The 23767-nt window shown below is 42.5% G+C and overlaps 1 protein-coding gene across 1 annotated transcript in view; it reads left to right on the top strand.

Annotated features, from left to right (window-relative positions):
• Positions 1–14328, top strand: part of LOC136773530 (glutamate receptor ionotropic, kainate 2-like) — a 42135-nt gene extending 27807 nt beyond the window's left edge. Inside the window, exons 3-16 of the mRNA XM_066727273.1 lie at positions 6238–6393; positions 6601–6791; positions 7652–7951; positions 8288–8395; positions 9355–9534; positions 10727–10942; positions 11031–11249; positions 11342–11426; positions 11558–11696; positions 11824–11961; positions 12813–13011; positions 13087–13318; positions 13407–13672; positions 13767–14328. Coding sequence (XP_066583370.1) covers positions 6238–6393; positions 6601–6791; positions 7652–7951; positions 8288–8395; positions 9355–9534; positions 10727–10942; positions 11031–11249; positions 11342–11426; positions 11558–11696; positions 11824–11961; positions 12813–13011; positions 13087–13318; positions 13407–13672; positions 13767–14018 — 2681 coding nt within the window. The 3' untranslated portion in view covers positions 14019–14328. The remainder of the gene's footprint in view (positions 1–6237; positions 6394–6600; positions 6792–7651; positions 7952–8287; positions 8396–9354; positions 9535–10726; positions 10943–11030; positions 11250–11341; positions 11427–11557; positions 11697–11823; positions 11962–12812; positions 13012–13086; positions 13319–13406; positions 13673–13766) is intronic.
• The last annotated feature ends 9439 nt before the right edge of the window (positions 14329–23767 follow it).

Raw genomic sequence — 23767 nt, 5'->3', positions numbered from 1 at the left:
TATTTTTCCGCGCTGTAAAAACATAATGCCATTCTTAAAAGTAAGTGATTACTTCCATTTTCGACGCGCGCACAAATTCTTTTCTCGCGTTAAGTCTCATTCGTGCTCGACACGTATAAAAAATATCAGTTTTTGCAGTGGAGAGGGAGAGGGAGAGGGAGAGAGAGAGAGAGAGAGAGAGAGAGAGAGAGAGAGAGAGAGAGGACCTCGAGACGCAGAGAAACGCAGGGTATTGGAGTGGGAGAGTGGTGCCCGGCACGGAGTTCCGGTATCTTCGCAACAGCGATCTTTTCACCGGCATTTTCATTTAGCCAATGAAAACTCTCGACAGTGGAAAGTTTAGAAAATTCCGCTGTCAAGTTTGCTCGCGTCACAAAGCGATCTCGAGAGGAAAGCGATTGGCGAGGCATTTACTCCAGGAAGTAAAGTAATCAAGAAAGTCCATCGTCAACGGTACGAGCCGGATATAAATGATCGTGTACATGTACGCCACGGTATCGAGCGCCTGCAGAGACAAAGCACCCTTACACAATCCGTAAAAGCCTAGAATTCTCAGTCGCAGGAAGAATATGATTTCTCATATTAAATTGCATTATTCATAAGCTTCGACAGCCCCTAACAGCTCCACTATTCGAGAATCTCCTCTATTCCACAATTACTTTTACTACAACTAAATCCAACGATTCTCCTCCTCTCCATAACATCCGAGTCAATTTACAACTCCGAGAGCGATGAAGAAAACATCGAGAAAATGGATTATCGAATCAAAAGGAGTGCATTAAAATCGCTTTATTTATTGTCGATACATAAAGAGCAAGATGCATTTAACGAGAATTCTTGAGAAAAAACGAGCTCGAGGGGGTAAAGAGATAAGAGGGAAAAGTTTCTAACGAGAGATCAGTTGATCGTGGTGTTCTCGGCAAATAATAATTACTTGAGTGAATTAAGCCCCAGCTAGATGATAGATACCCTGTCACCGTTGGAGTTGGCCATTGTATCCTTAATGAAGGCTAACGTTTGCTTCAATCAAGAGATATTCATATGGAGACCATGACAAACACCACGCTTGATATGAAATGTACTTCTCCTATATATATATATGTATACTACACAAGTCGTACACAGTCGAGCACAAACGCATCAGCCCTCACCAATGATAATTTCAAATGGAGTATAAATTTCATACTGAAAAAAGCTATGAGTTTACTCGTAAAACTCGATATGAATTTCTATACAGCGTGGCAAATATATATTTCTCTACATGATTTACTCCGAGTATTATGAAATGGTCAAAAATCAATTATATTCCTCTTATACTCCTCTCCGTGGGTAGGCTGGCTCTGCATTTATAGCAGAGCCGGTTATTATTATCTTAAGTATAATCACAGTACTGCCATGCTAAACTCGTTGCTTGATAGTTATAAGTTTAATTAAACCAGACCTCCGCTCCACAGACTGCAGCGAGAACCTCCATTCTTCCCTTGTAAGTACCATGAATCTTGAAGCGCAGATGGCGAGCAAGTAGACCCGAGCAAAATCTTTCCTCGCCTAAGATATAAAGCTGATTTCAAGATATCATTAATAGACGATAAAAAACCCAAAGGATATTTCATTGCCTCGAACGAGTCCAGGCTCCCAATAGAGAATTTGCGGTGTAAGAGGGAAATGATCAGTTTCTTACTCGCGGAAATATCGCTGCAGGAAGATGTGCGCGAAACTTTGGATGGTAATAAGACGGGTAGACTGAAAAACCTGCAGCCAGATTTAAAGTTTGATTTTTTTTCCTCTTTTTCCTTTTTTTTAAGGTAGAACGTAGTAGGGATAAGGGATTATAATTACAGGGAGAAATCACCCTGCTAGATCTATTTTCAAAAGCTCATCTAGCTTTTCATCGAAACAATATCCGGCTAGGTCAATGGCATACTTGTGAATCTTTTAGGATTCTGATTAGTACAGACGATGAAGCAAACTGCTCTATACCGGTTAGAAATTATGGATTTACTGGACGTTTCGACAGGATCCTTTCGTATTCCGCTGGCGTGCACAATGAAAGTAAGAGAAATCAATAATCAAACAATCTGCCGGCGCGATAGCAGTCAGGTGAGAAAGAGAAGGGTTGAGAGGGAGGAAAGGGTGAGAAGACTGTGCGAGACTTTTGGAAAGTTTGAACGGTGCAATCGGATCGTTACATTTAATTATGCAGTGAAAAAAGGAGGAACGCTCGATGCGCCACTCTGGCTTCTTCCCAGTCATCCCGGGCCTCTCCCTCCCTCACTCTACTTTCCCTCTATCGCCAAGACCCGACCTTATTATCTTTCCCATCGCAAAACTGCACCATTTATCGATCTTATCTCGTTGAATCTTCAAATGCGGAATTTCGATGAATCGAGCAAGCCTGTAGACTATGCACTTCCCTTCTGTCCTACATTGATATCACCTTATGCCGTACTCATCTTTTATTATGCAATAATAACAAAATTGGAATGCACCTCATCAGATAACGATGAGTATGTATATATGTATATATATATAGGTTCGTCAGGTAAGATCGGATGTGCTATACCATATATACCACAAACACCACGTGCTAAACCCTGTTGTAATTTCAGTCAGCTCAGTCAACGCTCCCTCCCTGGATCACCCCCCCCTCCCACACCTCCTTGCATCTCTCATCCTCCATCACCCTTCTCCACTTTACTTTATCTCCGGCTATTAACAGCCTTATGCAAATTTTGTTTGCAAGCGGCCGTACGTACCACAATGAGAGTCGACAATGCTGTGAAAAGTGAAGCGGCTGATGTTACCCCTTCATTATAAGAACCTACAACGCACTTAACAGCCGTTCGCTCACTCACCACGAACTGCTCCAGCCCATTCGCCCTTCCTAAATATTCTCATCTTCTTCCTCTTCAACAATCCTCCCAAAGGCATCCTTTACGCTTTTAAGTAGCAAGAAAATCTTCTTACCACGCTCCTCCTCCCCCATCCACGATCTGCCAACTAATACTCCAGTTTCAAGTATCATAGGATCTAATTTTCTCATCCATCGTTATATCATGTTCAACTTGTTGATACTTGGCAAAAAAATTGCAGCGGGTTCGTGATAAAAAGACGCTTTTACCGAAAGTACAGAATGCTCTTGGAATTCCACGAAGCACATGGTCCCAATATTCGTAGCATGAGACGTTCTTACAATTCCATCAAAACTTTCCCTCGCGAAACACTGAATTTTGCCACACGTACACTCGTGAGCAAGATCTAAGAAGAGAGAAGTAAGTAATCGATCTCCTTCTTATTCTCAGAGTACGAGACCTTATGTATGTAGATTCCCGGTGAAAGTTTTACCCATCCTAGTGTGCAGGTCAAAGTTCGCGAATGTTCGCGCTAGGTGATATCAAAGTTACAAATAGAGACAATGGAATTTTTCTGGAGAGCTAACCAAGACCGTCTCTCCCCTCCTGCTGTTTGCTGCTTCCAATTTAGCTCTGTTTTAATCTTTTTTCTTGGATCAGATTCTTGTCCTTATAGTCTTTTAAACCATTTTCCTCCATATTATAAGTTTTACCAGTTTTGCTCCGCTCGAAGCGTATACATATATATAGATACACAGGTTTGTTTTCCATGTAAATGTCCGGAGTCGAGATCAGGTAGGCAGACACAGGGGTATCGTGGAGGGATATTTTGGAAAATTAAGAGATAGAAATCGGAGAAAGCTTATACGTGATACGGATGATAGCAAGTTTGAAGGGCGGGATGCTCAACAGGTCTTAATAGATCCGCAACGATAGAGTCAGACTTTGCTTTCTTTTCGTTCTTTCGCAATTAGCAGCGTTACTCCTGTGAAACTTAGCCAGCAGCCGATAAATAGTGCAACTTTGTTTGGGCCAATGGCCACGGGGCGTTTTAGAAGAATCTGTCGGCGAACGGAAAACTCTTGGATTTACTGCAATACCTGCTCGTTGAAGCGCTTCGCTATTGCGAAAAGAAAATAGTGGAAGAAATCACGAAAACTTGCTTGTTTTCAAGAAAAGTTTGTTTAGCAGCATCGTTAACCCAACAATGGTTCCAAAACTGTTTAAAAATTTATTATCGTTAACCTATCCTGCCCTGCAGAATTTTGACTACTTAACCTAGCCCTTAATTAAGATGCAGATTTTAATCGTCATCCCTTGTTCATTCATAACTGCTGCTCCTTCTAACGTTTGAGCACAGAAGAAACTAAAAGGGAGAATATTCTTGTTCAAAGACGATTACACTTTTGATAAACGTTGGCCCGAGGTCGATATTCAATTTTATTTAATTTGCTTGGGAGATTTATATTATACGGCTTTCGTAACGATAGCTCGCTCGTGCAGGCCTTTATGTCGAGAAATTATCCGAAATCGAGCATGAATATAAAGAGCGGTGACCTTAGCGGAACCAGGGCCAGAATACATAATGCGTTCGATTTAACACTTTGAATAAAATCATAATTCAAAGTCTGCTGGCTAACAGCGAAGCAAAAGGCTGATGGATATCATCGGCTAGATTAAAATAGTCCTTTTGTTCATCCGTCCCGCAAAAAGTCACATTATTTGACGTAATGCTGCCAGGGAGCCTTGTACTCTCGAAAAATCGTGAAATCGATATTTACCACACGGCGCTGCTGCGTCCCTGTTATGGAAATTGGCTGTACCCCAATTTCACATATATTTCTCAGGAAAATCATGGAAAGTGCGGACCGTACTAAACCGATCTTATCGACTGTGAAATGTGGCGCTAAATCGCATAATCTCGAATACACCCACGCACACACGCACACACTTGTGTTTGCATACACATTATAATATTCTATACATAGCACACACATAGAGTATAATACATGGTATAGTATATATTACATGCGCACATAAAGAATAAGTAGTATATTAAATAAACAGGGTATGTATAGGTAAATGGCCATAAAACATGAGATACGCATAAGGATATTTATGCATAACAAAACTTGTAATATATATTTCGCTTATAATAACATATACATGTCGATATTTATAGAAAATAGGCTATCCCGTGAAAGAGAGAAATAAAGTGGCTTAGAAGTTGGTGAAGAGAGAGGAATGGTCGAGCTTTTAACGTACAGAATTTCATTTTCCTATTGTGGGATAACGTAATCTTTTTGTCGAAAGAAACAACTCAACCGTTTAACCGTTGCAAAAATCACTTCACCCACAAAATAGATGCGATGAATCGTTAAGAGGGATAAACGATTGTTGGCAAAGGGTATTTTTACCGCACCTCAGTCTAGATTCTCTCGTTAATTTCAAATTAGAATCGCGAATTGCTTTTCCCCGCGAGTCAAGGACTTTGTACGCCGAGACAAATTGGGGTGTGCAATTTTACGAAAGTGCCTCGCGGAAAACGCGAATGCAACTGTCGTTAGAAGTCATTCCAAGAGATAATTACAAGTTAAAACGATATACATGTTAAATAGCGCTCCCATGGTGAATAGTGGAGGTAAAGTTGGTAGAGGTGGTATCGCTAAAGGTGGAAGCTGCTTGCCGCGCTGCAGCTGCGACCGTTCAAAAGTTTCAGCTGCAGACGCAGTGACTGCGAAACAATTGCATGTGCAAAGCACCGCATCCGCCGCTACTTGTCTACCTCCTCCTTCCCCCCCCCCCCTTCCCCAGCCGCCCATCGATAAATAATCCGCCTTGTAATTCGTAATTCGTGACGTCATCGTGCCTTATATCCCACGAACAGCCAGGCGAACGCCTCGCTCGCGTCGTTTATATATACAGACCAGTCTCAGACCAGTCTGTACTTTAACCCGCACTTTACGGCGCGTCCTTTCTTCTTCATCCACAATCTATGGAGAGCCCCAAGGTGTCTATAAGCGTTGGGGGATCCATGCTAACGAAAGAAAATTAACTGCGTACGACCGCTATCACTCGACATTACCCATATCGCGCGGTAAAATTTCAATCGCCCTCTCAGCCTTTGATCCACTCCTCCCCTCTACCGTCTAACTTCTTCCCTCGAACTTCTCCCTGCTTGATCCGGAGGAGCCCGGCCATTTTGCAAGCTCTATAAAAAAAGATGGTTTTTCAAATGGTAGATGCTTTTGAATAATGAAAAACCTGGATCGAATAGCGAGCGAGCCAAGAGAGAATGGGAAATTTGGCGAGGGAGACACAGAGTTCTCCATGAAAGATTCACGGGTCACCTTAGGATTATTATTGCAAAATTTAATGCTTGCAGGCGCCATCTTCCACGACGGAGATGAAGAGTACGCTGTAGCATTGGAGAAAGCGATTGATCAAGTAAAATACGAGCATGTTGCACCTGCATTTGATATACAAACGGTCGTAAAACGGATAAGCGTTAATACCGACAGCTTTAGAACTGGGAAGGCCGGTGAGTATACTATTATTAAATATATATTATACACTGTCTATAGTATATTATTATTATAACACTTTATAGACCAAAGTGAAAATATCGATCTAGTCCTGAATTACTCTGGACTGAATTTTTTTCCTGCAGATACTCATCGTTTTCTCATACCCCCAGCTGTATCGTTCCTTCGATCCTTTGCTCACGGACAGTTTTTGTGATTTGTAGTATGCGAGCTTCTCGAGGAAGGGGTTGTAGCAATCTTTGGTCCGCCAAGTCCGTTCACGCGTGGTATCGTGGCCAGCATAGCGTCCCGCTATGACGTACCTCATATCGAGTATGTCTGGAGAAACTCTCAAGAAACCGAGCCCACACATATGACGTTCAATTTGTATCCAGAGAGCGGCTTGTTGTCGAAGGTACTTAATTTTTAAAAGAAAATTTCATTTTGTGCTTCTGCATCAAAGTAAACTCTCTATATAAAGAGGAATAATTTATTCTGGGGTAACACACGCTTTTACAATTATATCCAATTAATTTTCTTTCACCGATGAGAATCCATTTGAAGGGAAATAGAAGCTCTATAAAAACTAATCCAATTTTCGATTGATCACACGAAGAATTTTCGCTGGCAGTATTAATGCATTAGAGTGCATGCAATTGGACTTTCCAACAATAAATTGAACTGAAAAGAGGAGATTATTTAAGAATTTAATAAACCTCATATTGTATATATCTGTACGCGTGCAATCACCTGGAAACGGTTCGATGAACCAGTGTTAACACTGAAAAATACTTTGAAAAACTATTGAATCCTGCAATTTAAAATCATCTATATCGCCCACTCGCAACAATAACAACACAATTGGGTTTTCAACATTTTCAGAAATTAAAAATTAAATGATTAATTTTACATGACCGAGTTAGATTACGCCAATAATTAATATTGTGTATGTAATAGTAAGAACGTTTATAGTAGCGTTGTATAATTACATGATTTTTATATAAATTGAGCCGGTTTTTAACACACAAACGCATGACATTTGTTTTAATTTCATATGCACGTTTGCTAAAGAGTGACGCAATCGCAACTAAGCAAAGATTAGAAAAGTCATCTTAAGGCTATTTTAATTTTATGACGGAACACGTGTGATGGATGACGACAGAAGTTTAAAACAAATTTAAATACTTTGAGTTGTATCGCTACTGCAGCCAGTTAGCAAAATATGTAGTTATGAAAGGTGGATGAGAAGAAGTAATTTTTATGAAATTGTTTCAGGCCATCGCTGATTTGGCAAAATCGAGAAATTGGCGAGACTACGTTGGTATCTACGACTCCAACGATGCTTTAGTGAGAATTCAAGAGGCGTTAACTATTAAGAGAAACAAAGATAGAAAAATGACGATTCGAAAATTGGTGGACGACGATGATTATCGTCCAATATTAAAGGAAATCAATAGCTTACCGATCCATAACATGCTAGTAGATGTAGACACTAAACGCATCCCGCAATTCTTTCACCAAGCAAAAGAAATGAAGATGATCACAGATTATTGCAGTTTTGTCATAGCGAACTTGGTAACTATATTTCTGAGCTATCATTATTTTATCAACGTGCGAATAAAAAATCTCGTCAGCTTTATTTGAGAAATTTGAAAATTGGCTCGATTATGATTACCAATGTACGTCTTTTTCGACTGAAGATCAAAATGCTCGACAAGTTTGACAGAATGCTTCGTTGGTAACGATAGTAAATGAGTTTTCGAAGCTGTGCTAAAGCGGATATAAAATATGGATAAATAAGCTATGGAATAGGAGCTGTGCAGAGTATAGTCGAGTTGAGTTGGCGGAAAAGCGAAGCACGTGGCTTTGACAGTTTTAGATATAATATCCACGACACTTTTGCGTTCATAGGATTCAGGCAACCTTCCCCTTTTGCCAGTACGAAATGGCACAGTGGCCAACATTACCGGCTTAAGTTTACTGAAGGACGACAACATCAAGCCGGAAGGAATAAACTCGGTAATTCTTTAATAACATTATTAAGAACTTTTGCAGCAGCCCTCTTTCTACCCTTTACCCCCCCCCCCCCTCCCCCTTCCAGTTACAAATAATAATCCTTCTCAGTCTTCCTTCACATTTTCGCTCGCAAAGCACAAACTCCTCGTTCAGTAATAGACTTAAAAATTTAATTATATAGTTGGTAAATTAAATTTTGTTTGGGGAAAAAGTTATGGCAAGTTTGACTTCATTTTGGTTCTGCTGTTGTGTAGAATTATATAAATATCGGACGAGCGCATAATGAAACGATCGTTTGGGCGATCGAGGGCGAGGGCGAAAAAGGGAGGAGTATTAGAGATCAGCCTGGATAATTCCTTCATTAACCCTTGTGGACTGGGCAGTATCATTTTCAGCGAAACGACCCACTCGTTTTGCAAAGCCAGCCACAATATGGTGCTTGCGAACACCTGACGGAGTAGCCTAATTTTCCTTTCATTTGCCTCGACCACCCTCGACTGCCTCGTTTCACATTTTCTTCCCTCCCCAAACAATCCAGACCTACCAAGACAATAGAAGAAAACAGTTTCTACTTTTAACTCTTTAATGACTCTGCGTACGAGTCCGATTGAAATTCATTCGCAATGCTGCTCGGATAAATTAGCCAACACAGAAAATACACGATGTCCAGGGAAATACCGTAAAATTTTTACAACAAGTTTACACGGGTTGTATCAAATGTTTAACCAATCTTCGCTCGATGTTTATTAATGTTGACGATCAAATAAAAAATGACACAGGGATAACTCGAAAAAATTCATAGTTTGTATGTTAATTTATCTTGCTCTGTTGTTTTGGTTGAAACGCGAAGAAAAATGCAGTTATCCACGCACAGTGGAGAGGAGTGTTGTTTCAATAGCAAGTGCTTTCGATGAAACAAAAATGACAGTTGAATTCTAACTGATTATTCTCTTTTTTCACAGGTGGAGTCAGCTGTTCTCTACGATGCTGTTTTTTTTTTGCACATAGTTTTGGAAGCTTTGAACGCGAGGAATAGCGCTGGGGAAGAACAACTTTTGATTGACCCTGTACCGCTCTCTTGCGACGGAACTGAGAAATACTCAGCAGGTCTCAACATTACCAACCTTATGCGCGACCCTACGGTAAAATTCTAATGTTTTCTTAAGATTATAATTAAAGTTGTCACGTTATATTCCTCATTAACAATAACAATGGCGAGTAATCCTTAACTATCGAGGAGACAGGAAACAATGGTTAAACGTACGTGTCAATTGTAACATTGAAATTTGTGGCTCCGTCGTTTAATGAAACTTGAAATCATTCAGTACCTTCCTTCAATATTGCAAAATGCTGAAGTTTCATTAATTTAAAGCCGCTAATGCTAAGCCATTGTTTGCAGAAATGAGAAAACAAGTTTTCTGCATCCTTTAGTAAGAATTTCACTTATTCTTCAGCCTCAAATTGGTTAGTGACTATTGTGTATATGTTGAAATTCAAAATGTGAGTAAAATCGTCATATATTTGAATACACTTTTCAATGCCGACTGATTTTTAAATATGAGATTATGTAGACGAAATTTTACTATGCGTTGCTTTGGAACGGGTAGATTCGATCGCAACAAGTAATCTGGTACCGTTTGTAACGTGCTAATTGAATAGACAAACAGTACATGCTTCTATTGCACCAGCAATATAATGCGTTATACATATATGCAATCAATAAAAATATATATTCAAATGTTACAAAAAATAGAATTATTTTCTATTAAAGAAATGTTACTTTTATGAAATAACTAATCGTCTTTATTTTGTAAATTTACAAATAAATTTCATTTCTCAATATGTTAACCTTTAGATAACATATTCGGTTTACTGGGAAACATCTTCAATTACTTTCATATTCATACATTATGGAAATTGTAGGTATGTTGTAATTGCAAGTCTGTGTGTTACAATTGAAATCTACATGGTATCTAAAATAACAATAAGTTACGCATGAGGTACTAGATTGATTGTTTGCGTATGGAGTAATTAAAGATCATTTGAATAAAAATAAATTTCGATATTTGCAGTAAGTAACAACATTTCCTTGACATTTCTAACGTTAGTGGAGTCCTTAGGAAAAATGAGACGGTCATTTTGTTACAATTGATTTCGGTTTGCCCTTACCCATAAAAGCCATTCACGTCTCCTCTTGTATTTCATCCTTAACGCGTTAGAAAGAGCTTTTAAATCGTGTGAAGTAAGGGTGCACATTTCATCAGGTTCCATGATAATTAATGCAGTTACCTTACATAAGGTTTATAAGTTATCTTGATATTCGTACGTTTGCAGATCCCAAGAGAGGGAAAACTGACAGGAGAGATATCATTCGATGATAATGGACGACGTTTGGCTAAACTGCGCATTGTAGACTTTGGAAACAAAGTTTTTAGCATTGGAAATTGGGACGACAAATCCGGTCTTGCTTTCGATCCAACAAACGATGAAATGGAGAAAGAGAGTCGCAATCCACCCAATGATAAATTTTTCAAGATCAGTACAAAAATAGTTCGTTCGAATTTCATCATTTTAATTCTTGTTAGAGTCTCCAAATTACTTGAAGCACAAGTAGAATGTAATTTCTATTTTTATTTAGGGTGCTCCTTACGTTATGGAAGCTGCGGGCCCCAGCGACAACAACGCTGTACAGATTGACAAAAAATATTACAAGGGTTACTGCATAGATCTAATAGAAAAAATCGCGAAGCTTATAGACGTTAAATACGAATTTGAACTTGTGCCTGATAACCAACACGGATCATTCAACAAGAAAACAAATACCTGGAACGGATTGATCAAACGTCTATTGGATCACGTAAGATTTCATATTTGCTGTAGATCGCTCGGTAAATTTATAATCCCTTCGATTAAAAGGTTATTTAATCGTTTTGTTTGTCACTTTTTTAGAAAGCTGATCTGGCCATTTGCGATTTCACGATTACATACGAACGTCAAAAGATTGTGGATTTTACCATGCCGTTTATGAACCTCGGTTTGTATAAATATTTTTAAGAAATTAATATTTTTTATGTGAAAAATAACATATAGTATATATAGTGTATCCACTTTGACTAGATAGCTTTTATATCGGCTGTAACACATCTCGTTTGATTTTATTAACAGGAATCAGTATTCTGTTCAGGAAAGCAGAGCAAAAGGAGCCGAATCTTTTCTCATTTTTATCACCGTTATCCACGGACGTCTGGATGTACATGGCGACTGCATATCTCGCAGTATCTATAATGTTATTTATACAAGCAAGGTAAAATTGGTTTCATCCGCTCCCCTCCGTGACCTTTAAAGATTTCACCACAAATGAAAGAAATCAAGCGCGAGTTGCAAATTCCCACAATGGAATTATCCAAATTTCATTAAGTTTTCGCATGTAGAATGGCACCTGGCGAATGGGATAATCCTCATCCCTGTAAAGATGATCCTGAGGAGTTGGAGAATGTTTTTGACTTGAAAAACTCTTTTTGGCTCACCATCGGGTCCCTTATGCAACAGGGGTCTGACATACTGCCAAAGTAAGTAAACTAATAATTATAGAGTTAAGAGTGCGCAAAAAGTTATCAAGGTTAATTATTATTGTAAAATGTTTCTCTTTAAATCATCGTACACTTATCCTACCTCTGCTTCTATTTGCATGAACCTACACATTACACTATCTTATACCGCGCTCTTTATTATTGCAAGGCATAGTTTTTCTCTCGATGGGAAAGCTTGCGATTGGACTGCACCAAAATTCTCAGACTAAATTCGACATGCGGCAGCATAGTTTGTCGGATCGAAGTCTTAAAACTTTACCACTTATGAAACTCGACCAGTTAGAATAAGTTTCTCACTAATAATAGGCGGCCCTTTTCAAACCACTCCCCTTTATATTGATGGAATATCTAAAACTTGAAGTAATAAGCTAGAGATTACAATATCGAGTCACCAGCACCCATGGGGAGCATTGTAACGCGACTAGACGTCTTAATATAAGTACACGATCGATGTTAATTGTCTACTTTTAATTATTGGAAATTTTACTACGTGAAATGGGAATAAATGAAAGATTCCGATAGCGAAACCGATAAAGATTCCCAATGAAGTATTAACAAGTTTTAAGATGGATTTTTTTCTTTCTTATACCGACTTTGTTAACTTTATCTGATTACTTCCACTATCTTTTCTCGTCGACTAATTTCCCCTTTGAGCGAACTTTCCTTATCTCTCTTAGTCTTTGCGAGTTTCCTTGTCAAGTCGAGAGGCAAGATCTCGCACAGACAGAGGCACGCTGCCAGGGTTTTCGTACTCCGCATAGCAATATCAGCTTAATTAAAAAGATCTCCTTCGATAAATTATATTATGCAGAATTTTAACCTTCGTACAGGGCGCCCTCGATACGTATGTTAGTCAGCGCCTGGTGGTTCTTCGTTTTGATCATGGTGTCGTCCTATACAGCCAATTTAGCCGCTTTTTTAACCGTGGATAAGATGGATGCGCCTATCAACGGTGTCGAAGATCTGGCCAAGCAGACCAAAATCAAATATGGCTGTCTAAAAGGTGGCTCGACGTCCCAATTTTTCCAGGTGCGTTACGCGATACTCCTCTCTTAATCCCTCTCGAAAATACCATGTTCTTCAACGAATGTTGTTATTTTAAAGAACTCCAACTATACGACCTATCAAAAGATGTGGACCACCATGGCCGAAACCAAACCAAGCGTCTTCACGGCGGACAACGACGAAGGCGTTGATCGAGTGATAAAGGGCAAACGACTTTACGCTTTTTTGATGGAATCCACGACGATCGAGTATAAAATGGAGAGAGAATGCGACCTTGAAAAAGTCGGTTCATTGATCGATAATAAGGGTTATGGAATCGCTTTGCCACTGAGTAATAGCCTTATAGACCCCCACCATATTCTTTTAAACTTTACTTTTTTCTTCTCTCTTTACAAAAAAAACATGGTTTTTTATTTAAGATTCGCCGTACAGAACACGCATCAACGGAGCCATTTTATCTATGCAAGAAAATGGGCAACTCTTGGAATTGAAAGAAAAGTGGTGGAAGGAGCAAGGTGGCGGAAAGTGCGATAATAAGGACGCGGATAGCGAGAACAGCAATGAGCTGGGACTGGCCAACGTTGGCGGTGTCTTCTTGGTGTTGATGTGTGGCGTTGGATTTTCGTGTCTCGTCGGCATTTTCGAATTCTTGTGGAACGTACGAAAAGTCGCTGTGGAAGAGAAGGTACAGCTGCTTTACAAATTTTCTTATTACAATCATGAATACGGACATTCTATACGATCGAAAACTTATCAACGATCCGTTAATGATCCTATAGATTACACCTTGGGAGGCGTTGATAGCTGAATTGAAATTTGCCATAAACCTATCAGCCGAGACAAAACCAGTGAAGATTTCGAAAAGTATCACGAGTAGCACGAGCAGCGGCAACAGTTCCGGCTCCGCCGAAGGTGGCATCGGGAGAGCCGCTTCCGCTGCGAGATCATTCGTTGGATCATTTCTGAGACTCGACGTGATGGGCGACAAGTTTGACAGGGAGAACACGGCCAATCGAAACAAACACTCGTAGAACGATATTATCAAACTTCAGCTTGAACCGCACGAATAATGATGCACGAGAAGAAATTTAATAATCTCTACGTCGCAACGTCACCCTAGCTGTTATGTATAGAACCTGTAAACACCGATTGGCCAAATGCAACGACGTCCATCGTCGAAGCAGCGGAGTAAATATTGTCAATAAAAATCAGTAGAAAAAGTATCGCAATATTAATTAATACTGGATTTTATAGCTGCGATAAAGTCGCCTAACATAATTACGGGTAGCGCTTACTGCACTCAAACTAGCAGTTAATTGTATGCCGTTCGTGGAAGGAATGCCCATAGCCTTGTCCGTGCGCGTTTTATGAAAGCAAACTTTCCCCGAAGGATCCGCTTTGACGTGTCTTTTACGGCTTTAACATGTAGCGCGTATATTTAGGAGCTTTTAACAAGCCTATCGAGTTTATTCGAGAGAGGCTCGTTATGGAAATGGATGAAAATTTGGTCGAGCGGATCGAGGAACAGAATAATACGACTGATCTGGAATACGAGGATGAGAGAACCCGAAGATGAGGACTGGAGAGTATGCCGCGCGAGCGCTCGCTCGTTCTGCTCAGGGGCGAGAGGGGGGTGGGGGGAGGTATAAAAAAGATTGAATGGTTATTCAGAGAAGCGCGCGGCGGCCGATTTTGCTAGGCAGACTCATAGAAATTGAAATTGATTTCGGTGGAGTTCCATTACTCAAAGGAGGCCATAACTGTGTACCGACAAAAGTTAAGAGCGATCCTTGAGCGATAAGAGCTGTCACGGGGCTGGCCCGCGCTCTGGAGGTTCCAGTCGGCCGTGCTTCAGGCATTCCTGGCGCGTTTACCAGCAGGAGAGGGATCAGTCGTGTATCCTCTTTGCGAGCCGACACCGTCAACTTCAACTCCCCAGGCCTGCCTCCTCGTCTCCTCGCCTCCTTCCCTCCACCTTTATTCCCTGTCTGTGCCTCTTGCCGCCGACCAAACGACCAAAAACACCGATAGACTGATAGACCGATAGACGCACACCGACACTCACCCTATATACTAATTTTCATCCTTTTACCCCCACCCCCTCTCCCGCTCCTTATCTTCATCCCTTCCCCCTAAGAGTATATACTATAAACACATCAGATATATATATATATAGAATCCTCCTCATTCACTTGGCTCATACCACATTTTCCAGATCCCTTTCAACAACCGCCAAAAACCCCTCCTGATTTCTCAATATAAGAATGCACACAACGGTAGAGCATAAATCATCCATCAAATAGCAAACTGCTTGAGGAAGGTAATAAAGAATAGCCCCGTTAAGTTTATTGATGGCGGATCTTTCCTAATTAATTATATTCTTTCGTTCGAAAGACTGACCAGCTCTGATTCCTTTAATACATTATCCAACTTGTTTTCTCTTATTTCAACGTATCCTTACTTTTACAACTGGTTTCTTCTTCTATTTTTCATTCACGAAAATATATACCATATTTATATACATATACCCTTCTCCCTTCCTTTGTTCCTCGCGCGCGTATCTCCCCCTACGGACATATATTTCCATTCGCAGGATGATTTTATTCTCGACTGAGAGGGGGGAAGGTATAACGGATACATAAAAAATCAATGTAGCAAAATATCGAGAAAGATTTAAAGCGTATCATAATTCACGTGAAATTAGATTTGAATAATTGGCAGCAATAAATGCTGGAATAGAGCAAAAAGGAATGGGACGAGTGAATTTATTGAAGACAGGATCTTCTTAATTAATTACTTTCGTTCTACGTAGAAGCCGACACACTGATCTAACTCTGATTCCTCCAGGTCTCTCATTTATAATCCGCGCCCCTCCTCTCCTCGGCCTCTTCTTTCCTTGCCAATAGGAGCTCCGACTTTACCCTTTAAGGAAGAGCCATCGAGCCAGGGCCATTTATCTATCGAGGCATCTCAACGGGTCCGCCGAATTCCCAATGGACTTGTCACTTTTTCCTTTCCTCCTGCTTCGAGCGCTACGACGACTCTCCCTACCGAAAACTGCAGAACCGCCCGCACGCACGCTTATACATATACTTACGTGTGAAAATAGGAAATTACGTAGCGCGCGCGTCAACGTTTGGTCATATAGGGACTCGTATATAGGGACCACCTGGGTGTTAGCTTGGAAGAGATTCGCCTTCGGACTGTCGGGGGATTCGACTGTGCGGTATATGCATATATTGACAGCGGAGAGCCCTGCGATCCGCATGGGTGTTCCTCGAACAACTCCGAAGGTGGCGTACGGAGTGGAAGGATCGAATGGAAGCTCTCGAGAGAATAGAGCGTCGCATTGGCCGCGCGCGGGGACGTTGGATGTCGCCACGGGAATCCAGCGGCAAACGCAAACGCGTAGGTGGCTCTCGCGGGAGGGGGGGGGGGGGTGGAGATCGGAGGAGGAAACGAGAGGAGAGGGTGGGGGGGGGGGAGAAACCGGGGACCATCCGACGAACCAACTCACGATGGTATCGGCGCTGCCTTGTTAAGGAGGCCCAGACTATCGCAGCGGGACGCTTCCTTCGGCGGCGCGGCCAACTTTTAAGCCGACGCCCGCCGCCGCCACCACCGTCGTCCGCGCGCTGCACGGAATCACGCGCGATCGTTAAACGCGCTGCTAGACGAATAACCAACCAACTACCGCCCCATGCTGCAACACTCACGCGTTTTCGATGGACGAGACTAAAAGTCCATTTTTCCGTTCCTCCTCCTCTTATTATTTTTTAACAGCACTACGATATAATGCGCTTCCAAATATTTCTCTCATTACTCATGCGCGCACGATCCAAGCTTGCCTCTAACCAAAAGCTCCGATTTCCCCTTCGTTTTTCCACTAATCCCTGCCAGTACCAATTTCCCAGCTTTCCAAGCGATTCATCATCCTCGTGTTCCCTCGATGTTATTTTTCTATACATTTCCACGTGATTCGTTTGCAAAACTCTCTCCATGTGTAAATTATCATTTTAATTCAGTTTCCGCGCTTTACTCAGAGTTAGAGTTTTTCCCTCGACTCTCGGTGGGGAATCGAGAACCGAGTGTACAAAGTACACGAGTGACCTTTTTTAGCACCACGTACGATTTGCTTTTCCTCTTTAACCGAATCGTTAAACGCCCGGGCAGCCGTTTAATCTCGTTTCGTGCTAGCCGCAGAACGAATTTTTGCCTTTTCCCTGTAAACTATTTTTTACTTTACCAAATCTGCGCACCTTGACGATTAAATTTTTAAGCTCTCTGATATTTTCCACAACATTCCTCGCAGCTTTATTATAGTTTCCTGTGTTTAAAAGCTATAAACATGGAAGAGACTTAAATATATATATATATGCAATTTATTAATACGCAAAGTAATAATCGAAATAATGATCAATATTGGAGCGAGCTGTAATTTTGTATTGTCGCCGCATATGCAGCAATAAGGATCATTAATTAGAAGCAGCAGCTGCGGAAACCGCGTACAACAGAAACTTCAATCAGGTCGAACACGTCTTAGAAATTAGTTCTCCCTATCAGGCGGCAAATATCGGCTCTTATAAGTTTCAACGCACAAGCCCCCCTTGTCGTCGGATTATTCCGCAATCTTTCACGATGAATCGTTGATCCGCCCACCGTATAAATTCTCCTAAATTTCCTGGATACGCGCGATTCCATTGACGATTTCTTTTTCATTTAATTGAAAAAAAAGGGTTAAGTTTATTTACGGATGTCGCTTGATTTCTTTCGACATTCTCAAGACACCTTGGTAACCGCGTTGCGTTCCTGCGCGTTACTTAAATCTTTCACCCCCCCCTCTCCCTCTCCCTCTCACTCACTCTCTCTCTCTCTCTCTATCTATCTTCCTGCTGCCCCCCCCCCTTTTTTGCCTTTTTCAAATAGCCGCTACATGCCGACGTTTCGGCTATCGGTTTATCTCAGTCTCTAAATCTCCGTCATTAATAAGTGCCGCTTAACGACCTCTTCTTCCCAACACGGCCACCGATTTAGTGTCCGCGAATGCAAATGCCTTCGGACGAATTTTGTCGGAGCATCTGACGAACCGACAAATACCAATGATCTAGCCGTTGGAGAATGACACTCTCATTCCCATCAGCCTCCCAAACCTTCCTTCCTGTCTTAACGCCCACTTAAAAACAGCCTTGTATCATCTTTATCGATCCATCCAACTAAAAATCCCCATTAATTGGATATGTATATATATATATCAAAGGATCATCCAGCGCACATCAATTCGGTAGCGATTAAAAATCAAAACGATATTATACATGCATATAGAGAGCGATAAGCCTACGAATAACGCCCCCTAAATCTCCATGAAACTGTCACGATTATCCCCCAGCATCTTTCTCAGCTACAACAGCTTCGAGATTGAACAGTCAGTTTTAATAGAGTGATACTCTCGACGAAATCGTGAGGATAGCAGCTCGAAGCTATTTGCTTGTAATGGGTGAATTTCATTTTATCAAGTAGAACATGGTATAAATCGTCGGACGGTGGAAGGATTCCTAGGAGGAATATCGATGAGAAAAATGTCTAATGGTTCGGGAGTAGAGCTGTTTAAGGAGTTAAGAGGATTGGATGTAAGATCGGTGGGTTGGGAAGGGGAAGGAGGGGGGGTTGCGATTATCAGGTGGCAGACAATATAGCCAGACGATTTTCTCGAGTGCAGACGGTAAACACGTGCAAGTGATTAGAGTGGAAATTGCTGTAGCTGCGGGTATATATACGTGGTGAAAATGCCAATTAGGGAAAAAATAATGGAGATTATTTGGCGCTATTGCTATAAGGCTTGCTGGAGAAGTATTGGGATTCTGACAGCAGCAGCAGCTTCGACGAATTAGCGATGAGCACTTTCACATACAGTGGCAATAAGAAGAAGGTCGGCGGGGAAACAGATGAGGCAATCGGGCAGCGATCAAAGAGAAGCTTTCGCGCTGCGACGGCTAATTAAGCCCGCGGCGCACTTGCCGATCATCGCTCGACTCGGCGTATACGATTACGCGCTTTTTGTCAGTCAGCGAGTCAATCGGAACGATCGATCGTCGTCGCGCATATTCTCCGAGTCACCTCACCTCGGCAAAGCAAACTTGCCCGCCAGCTTGTTTGTTTCTTCGTGCGTGTTGCAGCTCGGTTCGATCTCCGCAAGGACCCCATCTTGGGAAACACGCGAGACACACATATGTATATATATAGCTATATAGGCCTCTCGCGCGCGATCATTCCAACCATTTCCATAGCGATCTCCTAGCTACTCGACTCAGCTGACGATAATCCGCAACCACCACCGGGGGACACGATGAAAAAAACCCATGCGTGCGTAATAATATTTACTTTGGAGCATGCGCGTATATATATATATATGTATATACCTACCATGGAAAATTATGAGATTATTGGATGCGCGTGTATATATGGAGGAGGCTGTGGAGAATTTTTGTATGGATGGAGTGAGCAAAAAAAAAGTAGTGGGACGGAGAGGGGGGAGCAACCTGTTGGCAGCTTAGCTGGTTCTGGTTTGAAATCAGCCGCCATTGAACAAACATAAACGATAAGATCCGAAATCGAGCGTGCGACGCGTACTACATTGGCTAGTCATGGTAAAGGATGTACTGGAGTGTTTAGAAGAAACAGCCTGGCGGCAGAGTTCAAAGGGATGGTGACATGTGACCGGCATTGTGAACTACCTTACTCCGTTTCGCTTTTCTTCTCTCTTTCTCCCCTTTTCTTTTTATCGCGCTCCGAGCACCGCTCTCTCCTACCACGAGACCAGATACGCGCGAACAAACACAAATATAAATATTCCACATTTTACCTCTCCGCAACAGGATTTATGGCTTTCCAGTTCAACGAAAAGCCATCTCAAAACTCTTCCTTTTCTCTCTCTCTCTCTCTCTCTCTCTCTCTCTCTCTCTCTCTCTCTCTCACTCTCTCTCACTCTCTCTCGGTCCCTCCCCACGCTTCGCCCTCGTCTTCCACCCGACTGATTACGTTTAATTTGATTTTGTTTTTGAGAAAAATTCTGAAGCTGTCCGAAAAGAAGGAAGAAAAAGGAGAGAGGCGCTCGGAGTCCTGGTGTAGCATTAATTTGCACTTTCGGCGGTGATTCAAAGGCCATTGGGAGGGGGGGGGGGGGAGTGGGAGAAGAGATCGGAGAGGTTTGCCACGAGAGAAGAGGAGACGTCTAATCGCGATCGCATCGGTGATCTCATTACGTAGGAAGGCTTATCAGCCGATCAAAAGGTAAGGCGAGATACGAGAGAGATACGTGTTACAGACACGTGTATCGTCTCGTGCACTTATCTCCGAGTAAATCTAGACGCATTGTTCCCATTGTGCTAACGGGACAATCCACTCTCCGCGCCGACTAGAGCTGGCCAATGAGCTTTCTTCCGAATCGGACCATCCTAATGGAAACTTTCTTCAGCGATTCGTTCTCGATTATTGGACGATCCCGCTCTCGCTCACCGACGCAACGGGACGATGAGGTAAGGATCGGGGAAGCTAAGGATCGCCTGTACACGGCTTTTACTCGACTCTCTTCTCTCGTGAAAGAAGGGGTAGATCCCCCCCCCCCCCTCCCTCTTCTCTAAGAAAATAATTTCTAGGCATCATTGGGCATAACGTTAATTTATCGAGTGCGCCGCAGCGGCGGCCCAACCGAAGCGTCGCCTCCTGCAGCCTCGCTATCGTGTAATAACAATAAAGAAGGGGCTTATGGACCTGGCGAATCGTTTTCGCGAAAAGGGTACCGAAAAACATTAGCGATATTTATTCAGCGGCGTCCCTGTAATATCGAAAGCGATTGCGAGCATTAAAGCCGTCCGCGGATGGTGCCAAAGAAAATATGCGTACGTATAATCAGACAGAACCGCGCGGGAATAATAATTAGAAGGATTCGTCGGCGCCGGTGGTCGCGCTGCGCCATAACTTTCTTCCCATTTCTTACACATTTACACGTACACGCAACAAGGCAAACGATCGAATAACTTCTTTGCCCTCGCACACATCGAACAGCGGCTATCACGATCAAGCGGCACATTTAAAAATGCTTAATTTCATCCCAAGTACCAAAGCAACGGCCATTACGTCCAACTATACCCATAGTTTACGTGAAAAGAATGTAAACACCACGAAAGCACCGACGATACGCAATTAACTCAATGAACATATGTACTTGTTAACCTATGTATATGTATTCGCGTGCACCAATAAAGTGTCCAAAGTAATCTATCCTCGAATATAACTTTGGCCCCCTTCGAGGCTTTTCCTGGATCGCTAAATTTTCTGTCTTTCGAGCAGGAGAAGGGGGGTGAGAGTACGTACACAAGAGTGACCCATTTCAATGCACGATCTTGATTGTCTGGTATTAAAAGCTAAGATAGCGAAGAGAGTGTGCTGTAGGAATTATATGCAGGTATCGAGAGGAATGTGTATGTTGATGCCATTAATTTGACCTTGAAAGGTCGTATGAAAGTCATCTTGAATTTTTACAAATAAAACCTCTTACTTGTATATAGTGCACAGATTTGTATAGCTTACTGAGAGTGATTTCTAGCGATCTTCATTCGTACAACTCCAGACTGTAGCACATATTCTCGTGAAACTTCAAATCTAAGTATTTGACGAACGACTGGGTAAAACGATAAATTTATGACGCTTTTGCGAAAGTTTTTGAGATAAGTTACAGAATATATATACGCGAGTAAAAAATTATATAATCAATTAATTATTATCGAATTGAAGAGTAAGTGTTTTATAGTTGGATAAAATCGATGGAAATCCAATTGAGTAACGAATAATAGTGGGTCGAAGAGGGGGATTTGGAGTCGTGGTGGGGATGGGCGGTAAGATGAAAGCCAAGTTGATGTTTACATAATAGTAGTCCGGCGTGATTCTGTGCTACGGGGTTTTAGCCGAGAGGCAAGGAAAAGCGAGCGTAGCCGAGGTAAACCGAGCCGAACCGAATTCAAGTGGCTTTTCTGGACCTCCGCAGAGATTTCCATTGCCCGCTGGAGAGTCCTCCTAGATCTTCTTTGGGGGGAGAAGAGAGCAGTGGAAGGGAAGTGGGCGTCGTCGGCAGGATATGCCAAGGGACTCGGTGCATCCACGTCGTTCGATCGCCGATTGGAAGGCGACATACGCATCGAGCGACGTTGCGTATGCCCCGCGTGGCTAACATCAAAAGTGCCGACAGCCACGACCAGCCCCAGCACCTGTCTTCCTCACGCGCTTCGCTAAACCGATCTCTCCTCTCCTCCTGCACTCACTCACGGCCGCTATGCTCTCATTAGTCTTTCCATCTCTCGGATGTATAATTCCCTCTCCTTTTCTATTTTCTATTTTCCCTTCTCCCCCTTTCTCCCACAACCTCACCTCCTTTTTTCTACTTTCCTTTAAATCCAACCAGTCTTTTCCTCCTACCCCCCCCCCCCCCCTCCCTCTTTGCCATCAACCAACAAACTCGACCGCTTCCTCCATGCTCTCGGTGGTATCTCGGTAGCCCCAGCACCCAGATGTTACGGCTTCTTCATTTTTTAGTCCGCGCATTCATCTCTATCCCGCAAAGGTAAAGGAAAAAGCCGGACCGACCGACTGGCCACTTCCTCCTCCGCGCGTTTACCCCCTTCCCCCTTTTCCCTTTCCCATTCGGGCCTGGATATCAATCACTCGACGGACCTTACTCTCCTGACAAATACTCGCTCATTCTACGATTAGACCGACGAACTTTAACAATCTCTCGTTTCCTCGATTGCTCTTCCCCCCGACCCCTCCACCCACAACCTGCACTCTCCCTCCGCGCGCGCGCGCCTCTATCTCCTCCTTATATTTCCGCTATAGCGCTATTGCTCTCCGTCTCATTGCCTCGCTTTTTTCTATCCCACCTTTTTTGTCCTTTAGAACCGAATCAAAGGCTTAACCGCGAGATTACGCGAGCGTTGATCGTAATGCGAAAACGTTCGTTTGACTGCGGTGTGCGACGGCGAGAGAAGCATTATCGAACAACGGAGAAGGAGGGTGGAAGAGAAAAAAAGGAGATAAAAGTGAGCGACGCTGACTAGAAGGGGGGATGAAAGGTGCCGACTGCCCTCCGAGATAGTCCCCCCCCCCCCCACTACGCGCCGCGTCACAGCTACTACACCTGGCACGACGCCATTGCCAGATCTCTCTCGCTCTCTCTTGCTTTCTTTCCCACTCAGCCCCCCCCCCCCCCCCCCCCCACCCAACCCACTTTGCCCGTTTCTCGTCTTCTTTTCCCTGTTTCTCCGACGGGTGTCAAATTGCCCGGTACCGCCTTGTATTGCGATTTTCGAATAACGAGCCAACTTAATCGGATCGCTCCTCATTTTTCCCCTCAGCCCCTCACCACCCCCATCCGGGAAAATCCCAATGCAGAAAATAATCCCTCGAAGAAAGAATAAGGCAACGACAACAATGCCGTAAATCAATATAAAAAGCCTCTCTCAATTTCTCACACTGAAATCCTCCGACTAAAGAAGATTATCCGCTATTATAATGCGACATTATGCTAATTGGTCATATAACACTGGATTTCCGAAATAAAATGCGGCATTTCGAAGATCCAGAGAGTCTCCTCTATAGTGGTAATGGATAGAACTCGTTAAAAAATTCATTATCAGAGGCAGTTAATAAAAATTATGAGTTGCTTCCACATGGGAGTAATTTAGGTGGTTTTTTAATAAGGCGCGCTGGCATAATTGACACGTCGATTTAT

This window comes from Prorops nasuta, unplaced genomic scaffold (genome assembly GCF_024137725.1).
Source record: "Prorops nasuta isolate Cenicafe-Biocafe unplaced genomic scaffold, Cenicafe_Pnas_1.2 PNAS00005, whole genome shotgun sequence".
NCBI lineage: Eukaryota > Metazoa > Arthropoda > Insecta > Hymenoptera > Bethylidae > Prorops > Prorops nasuta.
Note: the sequence above shows the minus strand (reverse complement) of the source record. Positions and strands in the feature narration are given on the sequence as shown.